We start from the raw sequence: 26,674 nt of genomic DNA, 5'->3' as shown, positions 1-26,674 counted from the left end.
GCACTGAAGTGCAGTGAAGACAGTGAAATCTACGAGATATTTCTAGTTGTACTTCGATAGATCCAAGATTACAACAAGAAATTTTAGTCCGATTATTTACCGACGATAAACGCGATAACACAGAGAAATAATCACTGCAGTTCATTCTACACTATCCCAAAAAAATGTGTTCCAGAAATGCTTCCAACAATGGTAGGACCACAATGAGATAAGTATGTCCATTCCAAAGGGACTACTTTAAAGGAAATTTAGAGTTACTATACGCTATCTGGATAAATGTATTTTTGCCAACCACTGGTTCAATATTTTTTGAACATACCACGTACATATTGAATGATATCCTCTGAATGAGGGTGTTGAAGTTGAGTGAAATTAAATTAAATTTTAGTTCAACGCCCCACGACTATGGCCTTTAGGTTAAATGAGATGGATCATTAATAGAGTGACTAATGATAAAATAGGTGGAATGACAATGTAGAAAGAGACGGGAAAACTCCCGAGAAAACCCATAATCACTATTTTTTTTAGTTTAACATCCCACGATTATGGACTGAGTGTAAGGGGAACAGTGATGATAATGAAATGGATGGAATGAACTGAAAGAAAACGGGAGAACCTTGAGAAAACCCATGCGCACGATATTTGTTCACCATAAGTTCACTTGGTGCCGGCTGGGATCGAACCAGGGATCCCATGTACCACAAGTAAACGCCCTACCACTGAGTTAACGCGGCCCCTAACTACGGTCATGCTCTTATCCACCACAAACTCACATGGCCAGGTATCGAATCAATAACAACTTTGACCGGAAATGAGAGCTCTGAGCAACGTGAAAATGAGGGAGTTTAGTCTGATTATTGACAGAAACATTTTTTAAAAAAATCAGTAAGAAATCATCTCTTGAATGATAAAATACGTCACGAAAAAATACAGACAACGCATACAAATTTAGATTCAACTTTTTATTTCATTCCCAATATTTTTAACCATTTTATGTATATCACAGTACAGAAAAAAAAATTAGAAATATTCCAATATCAAATGTGAACACAATATCATTTGTACTATTGTTAACTTATGTATGTTGACTCCGTTACATCAACGCATTAGCATTTAATATTCAAATCAAAAAATTGTCTCACAGCTTTAGCAACAATGTCACCAACAACTTCCGCTAGTTTTTCATGAGAAGTATCACACACAGATTGCACACTCCCAAAGGCATCTAACAGTTTTTCAGCTTTCTTCTCACCAACACCAGGAATCAAAGCTAGCAACGTAATCTGTAGAGTTCGCGAGGGCTCAGGAAGTTTTCTCTTCTTCTTAAATGGATTTGCGTCTTTGTTCGATTCAACGGAACTCTGAAAAATTAAAAAAATAAAATGTATTTCTTTTTTACAATTTATTGTCAGAGCAGGGACTTTATGTGTCATATCTGAGAGAGGTTCAGTGCAGTTAAGAAAGCTAGCCTTCTACATCCCAGAAAGCACAACCTAACAACCTAATAGTTATAGCTGTGTTTATAGTAGTACCAAAATATGCTTCAGTCAATAGGAATATTAATACGGAAGTGTGTATGCGGTAATATATATGTACACCTTTTCCAGTGACCTCGTGGTTTGGTTGCAGGAAATACTCTGGCCAGTACTAACTTCGATGCATTGAATACTAAAAAAGGGGCTTATTCTGGTAAACGTTCGGTAATAAGATACGTTAGAATGCTCATAAATTCAATTTTCTTGCTGGTTTAACTGAAAACCAAACCAAAATGTTGATGGAAACAATTCTAAAGATACATATTTATAAAAAGTACACATTATTTTTTGTTTAAACATGTTACATCTGTGAATGGCCTCTTTGCTTTTGACATTGTAAGAAAAAGAAAATGCTTTGTATTGCTGAAATATTTTAATTGATCTATGCAAGCGAATATCTACATGATTCAGTAATAATAACTCTATTCTTGTATATGCGATTGCTAATACTAATCCTCAATCTATTTGCATTCAAATCTCCTTATTTCTAATTTTTGTCCTTCACTAGATTTTTTTCTTTTAAAAAATCAATCTTAGAAGGACAGTATATATATATATATATATATATATATATATATATATATATATATGACGTACATTGTCATACAAACTCACTCGATCTTCATCGAACTTCGTACAGACTTTGATCTGCTTAGTAAGCATGGATCCCAAGTTATGGGCCACTAAAGTTGGGATTTGGGCTTAGACCTTGATTTGTTCAGGACACGTGTGAATTATTTTCCTATGTAGAACTTTGGTTCCCGAGTTATGGGTCACCGAAATTGGGGTTTGGCCTTAGATCTGGATTTAAACAGTACACACGTGAAATATTTTCCTTTGTAGACCTATGGTTCCAGATTATGGGCACCAAAATGGGGGTTTGGGCTTAGTCTTGATTTGTTTAGGACACATTTGAAATATTTTCCCTACACAACTTTGGTTCCCGAGTTGTGGGCAACCACAGTTGGGATTTTGGTTTAGACCTTGATTTGCTTAGTACGCATGTAAAATATTTTCTATGTAGAACTTTGGTTTCCGAGTTGTGGACCATCAAAGTTGGGGTTTGGGTTTACACCCTGACGTGCTTAGTATGCATGTGAAATATTTTCTAATGAAGATCCTTTGTTTCCGAGTTATGGGCTACCAAAGTTGGGGTTTGGGTTTAGATCTTGAGTTGTTTATTACACATATGAGATATTTTCCTATGAAGATCTTTGGTTCCCGAGTTACGAACCATCAAAGTTGGGGTTTGGGCTTAGACCGTGACTTGCTTAATACTCATGTGAAATACTTACTCCGTAGACCTTTAGTAGTTGAGCCAAAAAATGTTGGGGTTTAAACTTAAAAATTTCGCGTACCTAACTTAAAAATATCGCGAGACGTACAAAACACTGTCTCTCACGTGAACTAATACGATCGCTGTATGAGTAAGGGGGGATAAATGGGGACGTCAGCAATGAGGCTCTCGTCTCGAGTAACAACGTTCCTCAGGACCATACGATTGTTATTAAAGAAGTTTAGTGGTAAACTTTGACCTCTTTAGTACGTGTGAATTTTTTTCCCTGTGTAGGGCTTTGGTTGCAGAGTTTTGGGTCATCAAAGTTGGGATTTGGATGAGATAAAATTTTCGCATAAAACTTATTACAATTCCCCCCCCCCCCTTAAGTGTCCTCAGATGATCTTGTCTGACTTTCAACACACTTCTCATAGTGGTAGACCTTGATCGACCTAGTGTGTATGTGAAATATTTGCCTATGCAGACCTTTGGTTCCTGAGTTAAGGGTTATGAAAGTTAGAGATTGGACTTTGTCAATAGTTACTATCACACGAATTAACGAACTGGGAAACACATTTTCAGTACCGTGAATTGTAATATATATACAGGTATATATACTATGTGATCAAAAGTATCCGGACACCCTCAAAAACATACGTTTTTCATATTAGGTGCATTGTGCTGCCACCTATTGCCACGTACTCATTATCAGCAACCTCAGCAGTCATGAGACATCGTGAGAAAGCAGAATGGGGCGCTCCGCGGAACTCACGGACTTCGAACGTGGTCAGGTGATTGGGTTTCACTTGTGTCAGAACTCTGTACGCGAGATTTCCACACTCCTAAACATCCCTATGTCCACTATGTCTGATGTGATAGTGAAGTGGAAACGTGGAAGGGACATGTACAGTACAAAAGCGTACAGGCCGACCTCGTCTGTTGACTAACAGAGACCGCCGACAGTTGAAGAGGGTCGTAAAGTGTAATAGGCAGACATCTATCCAGACTATCACACAGGAATTCCAAACTGCATCAGGATCCACTCCAAGTACTATGACAGTTAGGCGTGAGGTGAGAAAACTTGGATTTCATGGTCGAGCAGCTGCTCATAAGCCACACATCACGCAGATAAATGCCAACCGACGCCTCGCTTGGTGTAAGGAGCGTAAACATTAGACGATTGAACAGTGGAAAATCGTTGTGTGGAGTGACGAATTACGGTACACAATGTGGCGATCCGATGGCAGGGTGTGGGTATGGCGAATGCCCGGTGAACGTCATCTGTCAGCGTGTGTAGTGCCAACAGTAAAAGTCGGAGGTGGTGGTGTTATGGTGTGGTCGTGTTTTTCTTGGAGGAGGCTTGCACCCCTTGTTGTTTTGCGTGGCACTCTTACAACGCAGGCATACATTGATGTTTTAAGCACCTTCTTGCTTCCCACTGTTGAAGAGCAATTCGGGGATGGCGATTGCATCTTTCAACACGATCGAGCACCTGTTCATACTGTACGGCCTGTGGCGGAGTAGTTACACGACCATAACATCCTTGTAATGAACTGGCCTGCACAGAGTCCTGACTTTATTCCTATAGAACACCTATGGGATGATTTGGTACGCCCACTTCGTGCCAGGCCTCACCGACCTACATCTTTACCTCTCCTTAGTTCAGCACTCCGTGAAGAATGGGCTGCCATTCCCCAAGAAAACTTCCAGCACCTGATTGAAAGTATGCCTGCGAGAGTGAAAGCTGTCATCAAGGCTAAGGGTGGGCCAACACCATATTGAATTCCAGCAGAACCGATAGAGGGCGCCACGAACTTGCACGTTATTTTCAACCAAGTGTCCGGATATTTTTGATCACATAATATATATATATATATAAATTTGTAATTGTTGCTTATTTAAAAAAAATAGAATAACATTTATTTTACACTTAAAATTTAACAATGAAATAGTTTATAATCCATGACCTCATTCAAATTTATATTTACCGTATACGCTCGCGTAATGTCCGCACTTTTTTGTACTAAATTCGCGGTGTCAAAATGCAGGTGCGGACATTACGCCGGTCGTTCAGAAAACGCGCAATTTTCAGTCATATTTTTTTTCAAAGTAAATTTCATTTTGAACTTCCTACATAATTTATACATATTTTACATAATACATACTTTATATAACACATATTTTGTATAATTTATTCTAAATTTTTATATAGTGTGTCTGGTGCCAGAAGTTCGAAAATTGGTACCGTATTAGAAATACCACAAGACATAACTTAGATTTTCAAGCTGTGTTTTTTAGGGTGCGGACATTAAGCGGGTGACTTTTTTTTCCCCCAAAAAAATTCTGAAGTTGGGGTACGGACACTACGCGAGTGTATACGGTATTAACATATTCTTCTTGATCATCTTCGTATTATTACTATTATTAATGTTAATTGAAAATTTTATCCCGAATAGTTTATAAATTGCCTACAAGAGGAAGATCTCTTCTAATTCTTTTCCTTTTGACAAAGTTCCCAAGATAGCTGACGCATTACTTCGTTAGATTGCTATAGTAATCCGTTGAATGAGAAATGATCTAGCTTGGGTATCTCCCGATTTAACGATGTGCGTTGGCCAACTTCATTGATAAAATTAAACCCCTCTTTGCCTCATGAACCACTTGATTCAATTGCTATTGTAAAATTTAACAAACAAGTATTTCCAATAGATTGATATATTTATTCCTTTTCTCGACCTCTCTTCGAGCTGCTACAAGTTCTGCTCGAGTCGATGTATCAGATACATTTGAGGGAGCATAAATATCTGCACAGGTGAAATCCCAAACAAGTAACATCCCTTCTTGCTATAGCACTAACGTCATTCCGTCATTGCGGCTGCATTTGGTTCTCTCACTGATGGAACATCTGCTGAAATGAGAGCTCTTAGAATAATGTCAATTACACTGGTATGTTGGGAAATCCTGCCAGCACTGTTTTTGCATGACAAGCCATGCAATCCTCTTCTATCTACATGATCGTTACATGCAGAGCAACGATGTGGTTCGCAGATGTCTGCTCCTAAACGTAAAGCAGTGACTACTCGAAAACTCTCGTTAGATAGATGTAATCCCAGAGAAGGTGAAGGTAAAGCTTGAAGCCATGCTACGTTTTCAGGTGATTAGACAGCAAGAAGCCTGGCTTTAGCTTCGAGCTTATCAGTTGAGCTTAGTAGTGAAGCTATATGATGCTTTATTATAGGTTCATCCCAGGCTGACTGGATATTTCTTCTTTCGAGTGCTGAGGGATCTAATCTTACTAAGTCAGTCAATTTGGCCATGCAGTCCTGCACATCTTGATCCGTATTTATATTGACTTCCCGCTGGAGCAGAGATCCTATTAATTGTCGAGAGCCATAGATTGAAGCTAGGAAAGATGGAATCGCAATATCTATGGCGCGACGAATCCTAAGACCTCCATTTCCAACTGGTAAAGAAGCTTGTAGCCACGTTTTGTCGTCTAAGGAACAGTTGAGAAGGGATTCTAATTCGTTTTTTAATATTTCATCGAACTTCTTTAGTAAGTCATTCTCTCGCCAACAAGAACACCGAAGGAAGTACAATAACCTTGCTATTGAAAGCGATGCTCGCAATATATAATATGCAGCATGAGCTGAAATTTTGGTTAACCAGAAAAAAAATAATCTAATTTAGAGACTTTTTCTGATAATATTTTGCTCCGTGCATTGGCCGTAGACATGCAAAAAAGCCGGCTTTTTTGAATCGATGGTTTTTTTCACATAAAAAGCCGGCTTTTTTGGGAAAAAAACGAGAATTTTGGAAATTTTGGCTTTTTTCATTTTCATGATTTTTCTATCTAAATAGCTTTCTTATAGTATATTCTATAGTTAGATAAGAATTTTATGACCTAAATGCGATATTTCGCTCTGAAATTCACCATCAAGATGGATGGAGCACATGTTTTACGAATTAAAGCTAACATGAAGAATGTAGTATTTGAGGCAATTTTAGAGGCTATTTAACTTTATTTTAACTTTTGAGTTATCGACATTTTTTTTTTCTTCTCTAGGTCATTTCAATTTGTCATCCGTGTTTCATTTCTAAGAGCTTAGTACTCTAGTTTCTAGCGCAAAAGTTAAACTTACGTTTTTCTATATATTCGTCAAAGCGTACTTTTTCAATATATCCGTCAAACTGTACTTCCAAATTTCTGTTATACTGTAGCTGTGCAGTGATTTAGCAATAATTTTCCAGACACAACCTTGAATACCAATTTATACCAATAATCAGTAGCGGATTTAGAAAAGTACTTTAGGAAGGGTTTCTCTGATTGTCTCGTTTTCTAAAAAGCCTAATTTAATTTGGGAGGTGCTTGAAGTTTATGAGTACGGGCATAACTAATATTTCGTTTCAATTATATGTCTAGCAATAATCTTCCGGATCATTTTATACTGAGAATCAGTGGCGGATTTAGAAAAGTGTTTTGGAAAGGGTTTTTTCTTATTAATGTTTAGTTTTTCTAAACATTCGTAATTTGTATTTGACGGGAGCTTAAAGTTTATGAGTAAAGGCATAACTAATAGATATTTCATTTGTTGCAGACATTCCGTAACTTTTGGGACAGGCTTCAGTCCAAAAGACCGCCCCCCTAACCTTCGCAAAAACCGTTATTGCTGGTAATTAGTAATAATAACGATTTAAAAACAATAAGAAAGGATACGGCCAACTCATAGTACACGCACTATTTCTACATTCACAGATGGAATGAAGGAAAGCTTTGCCAGAATGGTCGATTGCTGGGTTGAATCCCGGACTTCCCAATAGAAGCGCAAAAGCTAACCACTCACTCATGTTTGTTGTGCAGTTGTATTTAGCTTAACTTAAATATATTCCGTAGTTCTTTTCTTTGGGGTTCCGTAATGATATGTTGAATCCATCTTGTTAAAAATTAAGAAAACTTGAGGATTGGGTAAACCGTGATGGTAATTATATAAAACTTAACTGTAGAATTTCAAGAATATACAGAACCAAACGCTCTAGATGTGCAGCCTAATATTTCTCTTATGTTTTATTTTAATTTTATTTTGTTTCAAAAAGAGGGTATGGAATATTTTGGAGTAAAAATACTACATACAATTTTGCTAGTTATTTGTGTATTTTTTTTAAAAGAAGTGTTTACTTTTAGGGTTGGCTGGTTTACACCAACCAAAAAAATAAAAAGAACGAAAAATGCGAATCGTGTAAACTTCATGGTGACGTTTCCACATATCAAACCACCTGCATTAGTTTTATTTCCTTTTCACCTTTTAATCAAGGTATCCCATGTTCAATTCTCGGTCGAACCACAACCCTTCTTTCATGCGTAAACCAAGTAGCGGTTCGGATGTAACTTTAAGCGAAAGTCTTCTCCTTGATAACCTCGGTATTACGTAAGGATGTTAAGCCTAAACATACGAAACGAAACCAAATTGTATATTTCTGCATGCCTAAATGCCTGTTGTTTTATAAAGGAGCCAAGATTGCTTAAATATATTGATAGAAATTGGCAAAATTTATCGATTGCCTACGTAGCTTCCAACATTAGCTTAGATTGGACTTTCAATGATATCTACACACTAAATTTGTAATTTAATACCTCAGTTTTAGCGTACTGATTATGATACGTTGACCTTTAAATTTTACACGCAAAGCAATGATATGATTTTCCCGTTATTGTTTTACATTTCAAGTAATGACGGGATTTTCCCGATGTTTAGGGCGGAAGCTTCTCAATTTAAGACATTTACTGACAGGACTTCTTTAAGCTTATGGGACTTCTTCTAGCATGACCCTGCTGTTGCATAACAACACGAAGGCGAAACAAACTTATTTCTGTGAATATGTAATATAAACACATAAAGCAAAATATCTAAATAAAAAAAAAAACCTGTTTTAAACCAAAAAAGCCTGATTTAAACAAACAAAAAACTGGTTTAAACATCCTCCAAAAAGGGTTCTTTTGGCATTTTCAAAAACAACCATGGTTCTTTCCAACTCTGCTTACTTTTGTATATAGGAAGTTAAAAACTTCTTATTATATACATTGGTTAATCCTTTGGAATTCATAATGTAAATATGTTGAAATAAAATTGTTTGAAATATCTTTTCGAAATTCATGGTTTATTTTCGAGGTTTTATATTATTATCAGCATCAACCACTAACTAAATGACTTTTTGCGTTATAGAGAAGCGAAACAAAATCTGCTTTATCAATTTAAAGCAGAATTTTGAAAAAAGCCCAAAATTTCCCAAGCAAAAAAGCGAAGCAGAAAAAAACGAGTTTTTTTCCAAAAAAGCCGGGTTTTTTCCGAGTCCTTGCATTTCTAATTGGCCGAGATGGCAGAGCAATCTCAAAATTCAGCATTAGATGATGTTAGAAGCTGAATTCCTAGTGCTGATTCACTAAAACTCTGATCGAGTTTCTCAATTTGATCTTTTGCGGCGCCCAGAAAACTCACTTTGCATTTGCAGTAATTAAGAAATAAGCTAATGGTTGACGCATTAGTTCGAATATTGTTTAATGTGTGCAATACTACATCCGTATATCCTGCTATGGTTCCATCGTCCAAATACCAAACATTCAGCTCTATGTTAATGTCATTTACACAGCCGGACTTAGTGGATCGTCCTGTTGTACTCCGCGTTGTGACAAGATGATATTTTCTCTCATAAAAAGGTTGCTAGGTTGAGAGTAACATTGGTAAATGTACGGATAGAAGGTTTGAAAATAATTTTTGACGGAGAGGAGCATAGAATCGTGGTTGATTTCATTAAAAGCATTTCGAAAATCAATTTTTAAAAATGCTTTCACCTGGATGTGAGAAGATGAATAATACATTCGTGCAGCATGGACGGCAGTTTCGGCTCCAGATAATATACAAACTCCCAATTGATGTGCTGATAAAATGTCGATTAATGAGTCACGCATTCGGAAACAAATAATCTTAGCTGACAATCGTCTCCATACATTTCCCACAGCCATTGGTCTGACACCAACGTTTCTCTTCTTGAGGGCTATAAGCGACGCACCAAAGAAAATCGGTCTAAGTATGACAGGTACATTTCCAGATACAATTATGTGTAGTAGTTTACATGTATCCTTGATCAGACGCTCTTCAGATTCGAAGTCTTGACTTATTATCAAATCTTTTAGAACTGAGGGGCGTAGATTATCCACTCCAACAGCCAATTCAGACGGAAAAGATTTCAGTGCTTCTAACAATTCTACAGATGGTGATATTATGGGTACAGAAATAGAGGATTCAGGAGGTACTGGACTAGCAAATAAGTGGAAGTGAGCAGGATGCTTTTCTCTAAGAGCTTCCAACATTGACTGGTGTGGTCATTATGTCTTCAGATATTAATAATCTCACCGCACCATGAATATCACCGTCTAATAATTTCTGTTCGATAAGCTTGGAGTTGAAGGTTTTTGCGAGATTTGTAGTGGGCTTTTGTATGTTGGTCTAATAGTGCATCCCGATGATTTTGAGAGCAGTTTCTGACTCTTTGTTTCACCCAAGTGGTGAGGTTTGTGACTTTTTCTGAAAGTAGTGGGATACATAGGACCACCTATGGAAAGAGGAAAAGGTCTATCCAAGATTCGCAATTGTTAGTATTTGTGATATTTTTTAATTATTTCCCATAAAGAATCTGCTACAGACGAACGGGCACGTCGTGGAACTCGACGAATAATCGGAATATTGGTCTTTAAGTAAGTCAGAAGATCGCCTAGTTTCACTGATGATTCTTGCTAATTAATATCTAGAATGTCGTGTGATAATACTTCTGATAAATCATTGACGAAGGCAATCCTAGAACCGAGGCTCAAAAATATTAGGATCCAAAATTATAGAAAGGTAAAAGATGAATATGAACAGGCGGTGTTACTGGAGAAAAAACGAAGTTGGGAATTGTTTCTGGCGAAAAACATTGAAGTGGATCCCTGGGGTTTTCCATATAAATTAATTATGCACAAGATTAATCCTACAACATTGTGCACAATTACAAATACAGACGGAACGTATACAAAAACAAGAGAAGAAATATTAGACAAATTGATGCAGAAATCTTTTCCTATGGACACGTTGGAAGATGATACAAGATGGGACAGATGTCGCTAAGAAAAAATCATGCAGAAGAAGCAACAGTAGTAGATGTGGATGATTCCGAATTGGTATCAAACGATAAAGTAGAAAAAATATAAACAGGTAAGGCCCTAAGTCTTGATGCAATAACAAATGAAATATATAAAAGGAATAAAAATATATGGGTCCCTTACTTAACAAGACTTTACAATATATTGTTAAAGAAACAAACATTCCCAAATGAATAGAAAATTTCGAAGTTAATTATACTACTTAAGAGCCTGGATAGAGACCCCTTAGAAATTGGTGCCTACAGACCAATATGTTCACTGAAGAACATAAGCAAAATTTATGAGAGAGTTATAGCTAATAGGATAAACAAGTATAGAAATACACAGATAGACACCCTACAACATGGTTTTAGAGTGGGAAGATCGACCGATGATGCACTGAATGTTTTTAAAGAACAAATACAAAATAGTAGCTACCAAAAGAAATATGCTCTAGCGTTGTTTGTTGACATTGAGAGAGCATTCGATAATTTTTGGATACCAGCGTTATTAGAGAATTAGAAGAAACTAAGGCTTCCACAATATCTGCAAAACGTAATAAAAGATTATTTCTAACACAGAAAAATAGTTATACAAACAGAACTGACAGATAAAGAAATACAAAATGAAAAGGGCTGTCCACAAGGTTCAATTTTGGGACCCCTGATGTGGGATATACAGCTACAGCCTTTGCTGGAGAAAATGGGAAAGAATGAGTCAATAGATAAAATAGCATAGCCTTTGTCGATGATATTGTAATAATAACATTGGCAAATTCCAGAAAAGAAATAGAAACAGAAACTAACCAAGTAGAGGAAACTCTATATAATTGGTGCTTTGAAAATAAATTAAAGCTATCAGCGAAAAAAAAAAAAAAAAAAAAAAACTAAGTTTATGCTTTTTGGAACTAAATTAACTAGGGAACCACAAATAAAAATATTAAATCAAAAAATAAAAAGAGTAACAGAATTTAAATACTTAGGCGTAACAATAGATGAAAATTTAAACTTTGGGGAACATGTACAATATATAGTTGAAAAGAGTAATAAAATTGCCAACAAACTGATTACAATGGGCAAAAATACATACAAGTTACCAAATAAAATATTAAAGCTATACCATGATACAATACTATGTGCGACTATGGCATACGCTTCAAGTCTATGGGTACATCGAATTTTCGAGAACAAAAAAATTAGAGATTCCATAAATAGACCTCAAATAAATTTACTTATAAGACTAAGTAGAGCCTTTAACACAGTGCCAAATGAAGCAATATGTATACCACTACATATAAAACCACTACATCTGGTAATACTACAAAGAGCAGCATTTTACTAACTAAAAAAGAAAGAAAACGAAAAACTAATGGATCTTCTAGGCAAGGCTGTAACAACAGAGAAGGAGATCGAAGAAACTACAGAAGAAATTTGGAACTTAGAATGGACAAACTGAAATAAATCAAGAAGATTATGGGATATTATTCCAACAATTAATAAAAGGAAAAAGTTAAAACATCTAGATCCAAGTCCAGAAGCCATTCACTTTCTAAGTGGGCACGGCCCTTATGAAACTTACTTGTATAGAATAAAGGCCAAAGAGAATATAATCTGTGAATGCGGCGAAATAGGAACACCAGAGCACCACATCTTTTGGTGCCATCTGACAGAAGATGTAATACCAGAGAGGGAAAATATCAGACGTAAAAATCTAATACAAATAATCGAAAACGAAAATGACCTTAACATCTTAAAGCAAAATGCAAACAGCTATTCTGAAATAAGAAGAACTTATTACAATGAAAACGAATAATAGACTATTGCATAAATAAATAGAATTAGAGTGGATGTGTCTTTGAGTGTTTTTGAATGAATGAAATCTTCCGGACCGAAGAAAATCTTTAGGATGGCACTGGTTTTTCGTGCCCCCCGGGGAAGAGGAGCGAGTGGATTATCGTATCTCCGGTTTACACCGGATGGAACTCCGGATGCGTATAGTCTTGCGTGTGTGCGTCGCATGTGCGCTTTTGTGTTCGTGGTTTCCGGGTTTTTGATTGTACCTCATTGCGTCATGGACAATAAGTGAAGAGGAGTGTCTCAGAGATAGTGAACTTAGTGACCGCTTCAGTCGACCTCGGCCGAAATAACGGACCCAGCCTGGGTGTGCGGACGGAAGGACACAGCGGACCAGGACCTAGACCTCAAGTCAGCACACACAGGACTGTGATACGGCATGGATACGAAACTGAGAACACTCACAGAATATTTCATGAATAACTATTAAAATTTGGGACACATAAGAGTGGAAGTTATTAGTGAAGTGAAATGTTAGTGTAATTTTTTTGGTATGTTAGCGTAAATGTGTTCCGTGACCACAGGAAAGAATCAATCATACAACGAAAAACCGTAGTGTCTGTTTTGTTGTGAAAAGTGAAGAGAAGTGCAGTTTGATAAACAATCATACAGCATATAGGAGAGGAACCATTGTCATACAGTGAAAACCGAAGAAAGAAGATGAAGCAACACATTATAAAATACAACTTAACTAAATAATATAACAATTTAAATAATTAATGAAGTAAACATATAATTAATTAAACAACATTGTAAATACTCATGTGGAATAACAAGAAGAGTGAAAAAGGATAATTTGTAGCCTAACTAATAAATGTATATGATCATGAATAATATAGTAAACCATTAAATAAGAATGTGGAAACTATAATTACAATTAAACAAATAAAAATTAGAAACTAGGTAATTTAAAAACATAATAATTAAGACTACAATCTTAAAAAAAGAATCTTAATAATTAAGAAAGAAATCAATCACTAGGAATTATGGTTAAGAATTATAGGGAAACAATATATAAAAATAAATAAATAATAACGAAATAGAAGAGTAGATTAGATAGATAATCGTTATAGATAGATAAATAGATAAGAATTAATAACAATAGAATGTATTATTTTAGTATTTATATCGTATTTCACAGTATTATAGTTGTTGGATTAGGGATTGAAATACTAAGTAGCATAGTTCAAGATAGGTGCAGATAGAGTTAAGCTGAATAGCACTTCGCAAGAAAATTGTTAATTTTTTCATAGTTTATTCTTATTTGTTTGTTTTGTTCTCGTGCTGTGGTTCCTTTGTTCTTTAATTTTTCCCTTTCCCTTTTCACTTTTTTTTTTTTTTTTTTTTTTTTTTTTTTTTTTTTTTTTAACTTTCGAACATGGATATCCAATAAAGATAAGAAAATAAATAAATGGCTATGATGATAACCCGTTCCGGTCAAAAGTTTCAGATGCCGGATCTGAAAGACGGGCCTGAGAAAAAAATAATGTTTTGATTGATTGCGATAGTTCGATTGTTTTTAAATATATCGCGATGGCACTTACCAATGTGAATGGACAAACCTCTTTGATTGAAAAAGCATTTATTACAATGTTCGCATTGGACTACGTTTGAAATGTCAGAAACTTCCAGTGTGGAGCTAGACTTAAACATATCGGAATCACAGACATCGATATTACTGGAATCCACGGGCTCAATCTCATTGCCATGTTCCTGGTTAACGATGGTTTCAACTGGGGAGTTGTATGTTCTAAAAAGGCTCAACTGTGTTCATAATAAAGGGTGTTTCAAAACAACACCGACAACGTTTGGGAGCTGATTCCTGACACCAAGATGACAAAAAGTATAGACCAACCTGGGTGCACAAATGCTTCCTTTCGGAGTTATAGGCTGCCGAAAACCTTTATATATATATATATATATATATATATATATATATATAAAAACTTTAAGAGTCCACAGCTCCAATATTAAGGGACCTACCGTAGTCGGGTCAACACTTCACTTAAGAACTAGTTATTTGCCCTATCCGTCGTCCGGAACTTTTAGAATCCTGTAGTACTTCCACAACAATTTGTATCGAGATAGTTTGAGAGTACTTCAAATTATATGCCCGTAGCCAAACTCCTCTATAAAAAAATTGCTTCGTGAATAAACTGGGATTCTGAAACATGTATTTTTGGACAGAGCACATATTAGTTTCTAAGTAAAGTCTTGACCCGACTACGGTAGGTCTCATAGTTTTGGAGCTACGGACCTTTAAAGTTTATTTTTTTTATGTTTTCGGCAGCCTATAATTCCAAAAGGAAGTATTTGTGCACCTACGTTGATCTATTCTTTATCTTATCTTGGTGTCAGGAATCACCTCCCAAACGTTGTCGGTGTTCTTTTGAAACACCCTATATATATATATATTCCTAAAATTATGTACTTGCTACAGCAAACTACTTGACATCGCGCAAAATACAGAAGCATTTCTAATTTACGTTCAAACTTGCTTACCAATGAAATAAGAAGTTGAGGCAGTTCTTCCTGATCAGTTATAGGAATGAGGGCCAATCTTTGATCCAACACAGCATGTTGTTGAAGTTCATTAAACTGTTCTATGGTTGCTGTTTTCCTTATTGTCACAACTATACCACGTGGTATATTGCCCTGAAAAAATAAAGTTTAATTGTTAACAGTAGGTTCCAAAATGGATAAAAATTGCCTTAATTATCATTATCATAAAACAAGTAAGTACTAAATCCATAGACTGACAATGAATTATCTTTGTAAAACATAATGAAAGAAAAAGCGAGAAAATTGAGAAAATCAATATACTAAAATGGTCCGATGCGTCATCGGTTACTTTTCAGAATATAGACGAAAAAAGAGAAAGAGAAAAGGAAAAAGAAAATAATAAACATAAAAATTAGAACAGACATACTACTAGTATGATCTGTATCTCATAAAGCAAAATTGACCATGTGATTAAACTTTTTTCTTCAGGTCAAGGAATCCAGATTATAGATCAAAGACTTGTTCATTCCAGCTGTACATAGTATAATGTATGAGATGGAGCAAGTTTACAGTGGGAGATGAAAAAATCACAAATATTACCTCTCTCCTCCTGAAAGTGTCCCCATACAGGGTGTTCAAAAATGTCAAAAAACGGCATTTTTTCAGTTACAGTGATTATTAAAAATTATCATAAAAGGGTTAATATATGTACTAGAGACATGAAACAAACACCATTGGAAAGTTAAAGATTGTTCTACAAGTTGTACTATATTGAAAAAACCTGTACAATAAAAATAACACTTCAAAAATTCAAATTATAATTTGAATTCTGAATTTCGCAGAGAAATGTCCCTGTGAATTTGTTCAAAATTGTCCAGATTATAGTCTCATATGTATACTAAAATATCACAAAGTTGCATTTTGGGCACTCAATGAGATCCGATTTAAAATTCAACATAAACCAAACATTGCTAGATATTGACCATGTGAATATCTGTGTTCAGATCGATAACCATTTGCCTGTAGTTATTTACCTGCATCATCAAAGGAATTTATATTCAACTTCATTCGTTTCTTGATGTATTCATTTGAATTTACAGAATTATTCAACTTTCGAGTTATTTAGAGAAGTATTAAGTTTCCGAACACTACTCAATACAGGTCATTATTCTTATTAGTCAGTATGGATGTTTCTAAATTTATATTGGCTATATTGATACATGTTATTTTCATTCCTTTGTTTCAGGATTACTGTTACGGAACTTATTATGAAAGAGAGGGATATATTTAAAGCGCTTTCACAATATTTGTATCAAATGTGATATGAAACACAGTGACAATGTTCACAATCACTTCACACACTTTCAGTACAAACAATTAGTAAATAATTTTTTTTCTTCCTATTTCAATTATGCACTTCCACATGTCTGTAACAGCAATCCTGAAACAAAGGAATAATACATGAAAATAACTTGTATCAATGTAGCCAATACAAATTTAGAAACATCCTTACTGACTAACAAGAATAATGACCTGTATTGAGTAGTGTTCGCACACGTAATACCTTTCTAAATAACTCGAAAGCTGAATAATTGTGTAAATTCAAATGAATACTTCAAGAAACTAATGACGTTGAATATAAATTCCTATGATGCTGCAGGTAAATAGCTACAGACAAATAGTTATCGATCTGAATCCAGATATTCAAATGGTCAGTATCTTGCAATGTTTGTTTTATGTTGAATTTTGAATCGAATCCCATTGAGTGCCCAAAATGCAACTTTGTGATGTTTTAGTACACATATAAGACTACAATCTGGACAATTTTGAACAAATTCACAGGGACATTTCTCTGCGAGATTCAAAATTCAAATTTTAATTTGAATTTTTGAAGTGTTATTTTTATTATACAGGTTTTTTCAATATAATACAACCTGTAGAACAATCTTTAAGCTTTACAATGGTGTTTGTTCCACGTCTCTGGTGCACATATTAACCATTTTATGATAACTTCAAATAATCACTGTAACTGAAAAAATACCCTTTTTCGCAATTTTTGAACACCTTGTATGGGGACACTTTCAGGAGGAGAGAGGTAATAATTGGGATTTTTTCATCTCTCACAGTAATAAATCTATGCACCAATTTTTACAAAAATCTGAGATCGTAAAGTCTGATGACTTGTTGATTTGACATGGAATGTCCCTATGCTTATAGGATATTTTTTTTAAAAAAAAAGCTATTTAAATATGCGTTAAATATCAACTTTAAGCTGTTTGTAATAACCATTAATTACATAAAATGAGTCCAATTAGTTTCAGAACAAGAAAACGTACTTACCCGCAGTAACTTCTCAATTCTTCTTTTGTAGCCCTGTCCAGTTGCAAGCTCAGCTTCCGTAATATAAACTACGGCACACTGATTGGAAGCATAAAAATCTACAGTTCCAAGGCCATCTGAGTATATAACATTCGCTGTTCCTGTAAAATGTATTCAGATTCAGTTAATATATATATATATATATATATATATATATATATTTCTCAGTGGAGCAATTTTTTTTCTGGAGGATGACGCGGTGGGCAGTGATAATGAATTCATTTCTCTTTGAAAATGATCTCTGGTTGGATTCCAGGCCATATGATCTTGTGGTGGATCACTATTTCTGAGGATTTTTTTTTCGTGTGTTTTCTAGCTTCCCACTTCATTCATTCCATTATTATTTTTTTTTTCACATCAAAATATTCTTGCGTTTATTATTTGTTTCCTTTAATCAATACGAGATGATGAAATGAAAATATTTCATTTCAAAATAATGGTCCTCCAGGAAAAAAAAATACTTAAACACAGCAACACACTGAGCAAGGCTATGTGATAATATGTATAAAAAAAAAAATCACATAAGAGAAGGAGTGGAAGTCTGATGAAGAGACAGTTATTGTGTCGAAACTGTTAAGTGATTTTTTTTTTTACATATTATCACATAGCCTTGCTCAGTGTGTTGTTGTGTTATAGTACAAAATGGAAACATCAATCTCAGAAGAACTTATATTTTATTTGTAATATTTGTGTTATTTATTTGTAATATTTATTGCATGTGAGAAGAAACTTGTATAATAAAAAGGAGATGGAGAAAAAGTCCAAAATTCCCGTGTACCATCTTAGCTCTACCCTAAAGGATAGAATTTTGTAATATTGTGGGATGTTTCTAAAATCAATGACATTTTCGGGTAAGTATTTTAGGATTGTTACTCAAGTAACTCTTTGACACAAACCGCACATGCTAGCGTCGTTTACATAACAGTCCCGTGTTATTTCTTTCTGATTGAGAAAACATTTATGTTAAGTTGCAGATACACATCAAACTTATCTCATTCTATAACAATTCTAGAAACTAGGAAATGTTTTATTTTGGTGTCTCTTCCTAATACTAAAGTGGATTTTCTTGTGCTCAAGTCTGGATTTTGTCTGTTTCAGAAAGTAAGAACAAAGGATACTTTTGATTATACACTGATCATACATTCATGAAACACTTAATATAATATGGAATGATTATCGAATTCTATTCGAGTTTAGCTACAACTAAGTTTCATTTTGGCAGAGTACAGCAATGTAACTATCACTATAGAGTAACTCAAATATGAAAAATCTTACCGAGGAAATTAAAAATTTTATCAGTCACAAAGAATGAACAAGTGATTCACTGGACCGGGACTCGAACCCGGGATCTCCGGCATATCATGCAGATGTGTTAATCACTACGCCACCCCCTCCTCTTCCCAGAACAGCCGAATACCCTGTCACTCCCGTAGTTGGTGCTCACTACTCAGCTGCTGTGCTTGGACAATCAAGTGTCTGTATATTGAGAATACCTTTTAACGGTTGTGATTTCATATATTAATGGAAGGAGGAAACAGCCAATTTTACAAATTTTACACACCAAATGCTCTGTAGATGCGAATTTAATAACATACAAAGAGGATTTGGTGTGTAAAAATATGTTATTGAACTCACTCTTCTTTGTATGTTATTGAATTCGCATCTACAGAGGATTTAGTGTGTAAAAATAAGTTTAATATCAGCTGTTTCCTCCTTTAATTAATATATTCTATCAAACTGTTTGGATGCCAGCACATTGATGGAGACTAAAACGGCAAATTCATATTAATCTGTATGCTTCAAAGATTTCATGAGTTTAAAATTTCATCATTTCCTTCCCAATTGGGCAGGCTAGTGAATCAGTATTATTAGAAAATTTGTTCCAACTTTTTTTATAAACTGGAAGAAAATGAACCTTAAATTAGTGTTAAGCCTTACACCTTTGCAGAATACTTTTATTCAAAAAGCAAAATTCATCACAGTTTGAGAAGAGAAGATTTCGTTTAATTTTGTTCTCTCAGAAATATATTACACGAAAGTACCCATCTGTCGCTTGTTGGGTTGTAAACTGGCTGGTATTTCACCGGCCTGGCCGGAAATATTTCTGTTATTTTGATTAAGGCCGGTGACCGGTACAAATTTCTTACCGCTCCTTTATGACCAGTATTTTGAAATCTGTAATTCAGAATAAAACATTGAACATCGAAATTCCTCAACATGCCTTTACATATACAAATTTTCGTTGTAAGTATTATACATTAAACGATATACTTTTTTTTTTTTTTTTTAAATCTATGGTAGTTTTTTCATTTATTTAACATAAGAAATTTGATAACAGATTTTATTATGAAACTTTGTTTTCAACAATAGAGACAGAAGTGTATAATTTGTCATAATTGTGTGGCATAAATATAGCGATAAATGTAAATTGTCCATCGATTATTGGTAAATAAGTTCTAGGCATTTCGTTAGAACAATGTTTTTAGCATTGTTTAGTTTCACGTCTCTAGCTGCTGCATATGACAACTTTCCGGAAACTTCAAACTTAATTTCTTAGAACTTCTTAAATCAATTTTCTGTAGTTGAAATACAAGTTTAAAGAGAAAATTTCATTTTGTAAATCCAAAATTATCACGTAAAGATTAATATACTTTTGTTCAACTTTTTCCGTAATTGTAAAGAAGTGGCAGTTACTGGTAAATATAACAAAATGATCAATACGGACTTCAGTTTCTCATTTTTAACATATTGTATCTATTAAGCTTATTAGTGAATGTACTAAGGATATGCAGAATACAGCTAATAATGCACTTCTGTCCACGATAGTACATTTCCTTCCCATGGTTGGGTCCGAACAGAGATTACTTCACACTTAGGCCTATACCATAGGGAAATTTGAGGAGGTGCCGGTAATTTTATTTTCCACAGCTGGCAATCCTAGTTTCTTGCTTAACAGTGAACAGAAGTCACCGACAAGGATGCCACCGAAACAATTTGATAGAATTTTTAATTTTCTCGAATACAAGATAAGGTATTTTATATTTTCGTTGTTGATTACGCATCCTAAAGCATAAATTAGCACATATCACTACAAAGGTTTATTTCCAACACAGCTAGAAAAAATAATGAAAATTTTTAACGGATTAAATTTAAAAATTAAAATCGTGGAAAAGTAATTGGTTCAATTAAAAATTATTGCTCAAAAAAGTAACAACTAAAATTAACTTCAAAATTAATTAATAAAACAAAAATTAACATTTTTTACTAGATTTGCTGTGTAATAAGAACTATCTTGTCTTACAAAAGTTCATGTATAATTTAGTAGGTAAATTAAGAACGTGGGAAACCTGGTATTATGAAAAGTTACTATTTACGTATAGTATTAAAATATATTAACAGCGATTAGTGTATATATTGTCAGTATTATAACCTTGCAGAGTATCCATTTCACACGTTTTTTTTTAAACAAGAACAAATAAAGATTAAATTTTAATCGTTACGATTTTTTAATGATTATGAACTGAAATTTAACTCCTGGAAATTTTAATTGATTAACCCTCGGAGTACTAAGATGGGGTCAATTTGGTCTCAGAGAGACATTTTGTAGTTTCTTGTGCGTTATAAAATCTATACTGAAATGATCTTCTAGGAATTCTTCTACATATGTATAAGTGTACCTTTAATAATTACTTAGGAAGTTTCGTAATTTTAATTTGTTAGTTTATGTAAAGAAATGGCGAATGGGATTAAACTGACATCATCTAAGGCAAATCAGAGAATAAATGGAAGGTTTTAATAATTTATCACATTCCAGGAGGAAGAAAGAAAATTTCTCTCAGCCTGATAAATGTAGCTTACTAGATGGCGCTTAGGCTACAGAACTTTTATGCAAGTGAGTTTTTGGCGCCAACCTCATTTCGTTAGTTTCTGCTATGTGTAAAGGCCATTCAACGAAATGAATCGTCATGGTTTGACTGTCGAGGAGGCACATGCTATGCTATGTGATGAAGATTCTGAGGGAAGTTTATGTGTAAACTTCATATTTCATGCGTTATTTTGTGTCTTGATTGTCAGAGAGAGATAGCTGTGAAGGAAAACTGAAGGTGGTTACAAAGTACTACTACTATTATTCGGTAATCTAACTGGTGACCTACCGGCCTATAACTATAACCTAGCCTAACAGGTAATCTTGAAACTGGTTAGGTTAGTTTAGGTTATTGTTACAAATATAGCCCGGTAGGTCATCAGTTAGATGAATACCAATTATTTTTATAAAATGTTAATGTTTTCGTAATTCTTTTTCACTTGAAGTTTTGTGCTAATTTAAACGAATGTAATGTTGTGAAAATTATGTTTTGTCCTTTCTAATAAGTGTTGATTGTCAGTATTATATCAATATTTTATCATTTGATTAATTTACTTGCTCTAACGATATAAAAACCTATGGGGTCAAAATGACCCCCATCATAGGCATTTTTATCTTAGTACTCGAAGGGTTAAATTAAAAATTATCAAAATTTTTGGCATTTATTCCGAAGTTGGGCGTCCGCTTTCGCCAGACTGTTTCGCTGTTATCTCCTTTCCACATTTTCTGCAATTTGTTATTAGGTTCATTAATCCGTGCTCTTCACAAACTTTTAAAAGATTTTGTTCGTTATCAACGTATTGCTTCACAAATGTTAAAACTGTTACTCCATTGCCCTTGTACATTCGCCATGTTGATAACATAAATGCTCGTTACTTTCCCACAATGCAACTGTTCGGTTACCTTGCGCCAAGTAGTTCCCTCCGCTCGCTGTATAGTCCCATGTTTATAATCGCTTATATATAACAAACAAACAGATTTTTCGAGACCCTTATATATTATCAAGCACACAAACGATTAAATTATCTATATCTTTCCTGTAAATTTTAAAAATGTTCATGGAAACGGACGCCCAACTTTGGAACTTAACCCAAATTTTTAACGAATTAATTTAATTGTTAATTTTTTTACCGGTTTAATTACAAGCCTGATTTCTAAGTCTATATTACTTCGAAATTTCAAAGTCCAAAAACATCTTAAAAGTTGATAGTACTTGAATAAGTTTTTATAATAAAGTCCATAGATTTAACTCGACTCTTCTTATTAATCAGTTTTTAGTTCCATAAGATCTATCAAATTAGTATAAGTCTCTTCTATTATATTTATGCGTCACGTATATTCTTCTAATAGAATCAAGATTAAACTTTTGGTATTTAACAATATGATATAGGGTGTCCAACAAAGAACGCAACTATTAAAATGCCCGCTATTTGTGTTCTAGTAAGTTGCAGCACTGAACGTTACACGTTTCTCATCTGTCATCTTCCTGGTTAGTAGTTATACGGAGCGCTGAATAGCACATGATCGTGATCTGCTTTCCGTACAGGTAAGAATGGAGCGCTTCACAACGGAACAGTGTGTTATCATAAGTGAAAACTCTTTACAAATGTGATGAATGTTGTGCAGAGATAGTTCCCAAACTCCGTGAAACTCATGCACTATTTGGCGCTCCGTGAATATTAACCACGCAAACTCCGTGGAACTCATGAACTATTCGGCGCTCCATGACTATTAACCACGCAAACTCCGTGGAACTCATGAACTATTCGGCGCTCCGTGACTATTAACCACGCAAACACCGTGGAATTCATGAACTATTCGGCACTCAGTGACTATTAACCACGCAAACTCCGTGGAACTCATGAACTATTCGGCGCTCTGTGACTATTAACCACGCAAACTCCGTGGAACTCGTGCACTATTTGGCGCCCCGTGACTATTAACCACGCAAACTGCGTGGAACTCATGCACTATACGGCGCTCCGTGACTATTAACTACGCAAACTCCATGGAACTCATGCACTATTCGGCGCTCCGTGACTATTAACCACGCAAACTCCGTGGAACTCGTGCACTATTTGGCGCCCCGTGACTATTAACCACGCAAACTCCGTGGAACTCATGCACTATACGGCGCTCCGTGACTATTAACTACGCAAACTCCATGGAACTCATGCACTATTCGGCGCTCCGTGACTATTAACCACGCGAACTCCGTGGAACTCATGAACTATTCGGCGCTCCATGACTTTAACCACGCAAACTCCGTGGAACTCATGAACTATTCGGCGCTCCGTGAATATTAACCACGCAAACACCGTGGAACTCATGAACTATTCGGCGCTCCGTGACTATTAACCACGCAAACACCGTGGAACTCATCAACTATTCGGCGCCCCGTGGCTATTAACCACGCAAACACCGTGGAACTCATGAACTATTCGGCGCTCCGTGACTATTAACCACGCAAACTCCGTGGAACTCATGCACTATGCGGCGCACCGTGACTAATAACCATGCAAACTCCATGGAACTCATGCACTATTCGGCGCTCCGTGACTATTAATCACAAAGATAACAGATGAAAATCGTGTACCGTTTAGTGCTGCCAATTTATTAGAACAGAAATGGCGGGCATTTCAAAAGTTGAATTCTTTATGGGATACCCTTTATATCACGTAAAGTACTCACATTATTTAATGTGGGACTATTTACTTTATCAATATAACTTAAATTCTTTTTTAATTACCTGGAAGTATGCATGTTACGGTATCGAAATAACGAAAATATACTTACTGGATAAAGTCCTGCCAACATCTGTGTGACGCCATCTCTCATTGATTAATATACGTCCAAGTGGAATATTAGGCAACTCCTTTACTACAGGCGTTTGAGCAAAAGAATTATTCAACGCCATCGAAGCATTACTATATGTAGGAACTAAAAGTTCGTAAACATTCTGAACTGAAAAATACTATACATATATATATATATATATATGAAAAATCACTGGATTTGATATACTCAAGCGATTTGCAATATTTACGTAAGAAGAAGTTTCAGGTGCAATGAAGAACCATTTTACATTTGAAATAATTTAACAGTAAGTGGACCAATGTTCGAAGCTGTATTTTATGTTTACAAGTGGAGCGCTACGAGTATGAAAGCATGACAAATGCTACTGAAACTCGTATTATTGCCAAAACCCACTTGTTTTTAATACCATCACTGACGCGCCTGCTCCTTTCGCATGCATCCCTCGCTACCTAGGGCTCTTAGCTTCGCCTTGCCTTTACTCGCTTAGATTGCGTTCGTCCTTTTCGTGGTCATCTAGCACATGTTGGTTTGTTTTCTGAACTGTAGTTTTATGCCATACATGAGGACGCCGTATTTATACGCAAATCGAAGAATTGTAATCTTTCAACAATTACTTCTGATGGTCCTATTGAATTTTATCTATATCAAATAAGATATTCCCATGTCGTCCAGCACAAATTATTTAGGAGACAACAAAAAGGAAATTAGTGAAATAATTAAAATTTTTCTACAATTACTTCGAGTGCTGTGCCAAAAATAAACCTGCACGGAACCAGCTCCTTTGGAACAGGCAAATTGGTTCCGAGAAATTGAGGGGCTTATACTAAACTTTTGCTCTTACAGTTTCCTTCTTCGATATAATATGTACAAGAGAACTATTGAGACCTAACAGCTTTTATTATGATTGGCTCAGCGGTAACTCTTTACTTTGGGCAAGGCAGTGATATCCCGTCACTGTTAGTATTAATCACAGGTCTCATTGGTTCCTTTCTGTTGCTAGGTATTATTCATAGACTATGTACGACCTTAAAAAGGCAGTAATAAGGGTTCTTTAATTTACTACAATATTGCCCTTGTACTTAATGCAATCAGTTCCTGTCACTGCCTTGCCTAAACTAAAGATTTGCCGCTCAGCAATATAAAGAACTGATTATTGAAAAAAGTTTATTACGCACATTTAACACACAAATAAAGACGAAAACTACCGGGTAAAGAGAAAGCCAAACAATTATTCAAGCTAGATAATGAAGTTAGTAATATTTTGCATAACATCTAGGTTTCAACAGCAATGCACCAGTTATTGGCTTTAGTTGAGTAGACGGTTCTACCAAACAGAAAATTTACAGGTAAATACTATGTGAAAATTTTTCCTAAAGGAATTAGAGTGTGAATATAAGTAATAACTGTCGGTAAACAGCACATTGAAATTAATTTTGAGTGATAGAAAAAGCATTGTATGTGTAAGTGTGCTCTTGAACTATATCCTCGTTTATGCATACACCCACCATCACCGACGCGCCTGTTTCTTATGGATGCACGCCCTTGTTACTGCTTGGGCCTTTCTACCCTGACTCGGTTAGATAGCATTCGTACTTTCTAGTGGCCACATATAGCAGGGCCAACAAGAGATGGTCTCTGACGTTTTTTACTACATGCGGAGGCTAGTGTTACCAATTAGGCCATTCTGTCTTACACCACTAATTAAATTGCCACCATAGATGCGCCGTAAAAATCCTTGACACGTAATTAGTGACAATGTTACTGCGAGCTGTCAGAGACATTTTCTTACTGGCTCCCAAGTTGGTTCGTGTTTTATGCACTGTAGTTTTGATGTCATATGTCCACACTATATTTATACTAAGGCCTGCTGAAGTCGGACTGCAAGTAGTAATGGAGCTCCTCATTTAGTGCACGTTCTCCTAAAAGAAATAGAAAGCTCTAAGCAAATCTGAAAATATAAGAAATGTGTCAAAATTCGGTAAAACCGTCTGCTCGAGTAATGCTCAGTTATTTTACCGAGAGTATATTAATATTACGAAAGTGTACGAAAAAAGAAAAATACTTTGAATTTCATACGTGACCTCCTTTTGTTTGTTATATAGCTTATACATACATTTAAAAATATAATATTACGAACTATTTTGGTAAGTCGGAAGTCCACACTAACACCCATATGAAATCTCACCACTTTCAGCTATTGTTTGTATACAATTCTTATTTCATTCCTCAGTTGTTTCGAAACAAAAGAAACTTGTTATTGTACTTTACTTTCTT

The 26,674-nt window shown here is 35.1% G+C and overlaps 1 protein-coding gene across 10 annotated transcripts; it reads right to left on the bottom strand.

The window, feature by feature from the left end:
• Window positions 1-958: 958 nt before the first annotated feature.
• Window positions 959-26,674, bottom strand: LOC145675777 (Fanconi anemia core complex-associated protein 24-like). Of its 10 annotated transcripts, none has more exons than XM_081746465.1 (5): window positions 26,538-26,674; window positions 24,380-24,547; window positions 17,680-17,819; window positions 15,340-15,492; window positions 959-1,361 (listed from the first exon to the last, which is right to left on the bottom strand). In XM_081746465.1, the coding sequence occupies exons 2-5, from the start codon at window positions 24,498-24,500 to the stop codon at window positions 1,107-1,109; spliced, it is 669 nt and encodes a 222-aa protein (XP_081602591.1). In that variant the 5' UTR covers window positions 24,501-24,547; window positions 26,538-26,674; the 3' UTR covers window positions 959-1,106. The 10 variants fall into 10 exon arrangements, with proteins under 10 accessions (XP_081602591.1, XP_081602588.1, XP_081602596.1 ...); XM_081746462.1 differs by having other exon boundaries at window positions 24,380-24,557; window positions 26,538-26,667; XM_081746470.1 differs by having other exon boundaries at window positions 24,380-24,510; window positions 26,538-26,664.

The sequence above is a fragment of the Thermobia domestica genome, chromosome 18 (assembly GCF_964235325.1).
Source record: "Thermobia domestica chromosome 18, izTheDome1.hap1.1, whole genome shotgun sequence".
NCBI classification, from domain to species: Eukaryota; Metazoa; Arthropoda; class Insecta; order Zygentoma; family Lepismatidae; genus Thermobia; species Thermobia domestica.
Note: the sequence above shows the minus strand (reverse complement) of the source record. Positions and strands in the feature narration are given on the sequence as shown.

Coding starts and splice junctions, on each gene's coding strand:
- LOC145675777 (XM_081746460.1), bottom strand. CDS start 26,573: ATGGGTGTTAGTGTGGACTTCCGACTTACCAAAATAGTTCGTAATATT. Junction 24,558..26,513: donor GTAATATTATATTTTTAAAT/GTATGTATAAGC, acceptor ATATATGTATAG/TATTTTTCAGTTCAGAATGT. Junction 17,820..24,379: donor TGTTGGCAGGACTTTATCCA/GTAAGTATATTT, acceptor TACATTTTACAG/GAACAGCGAATGTTATATAC.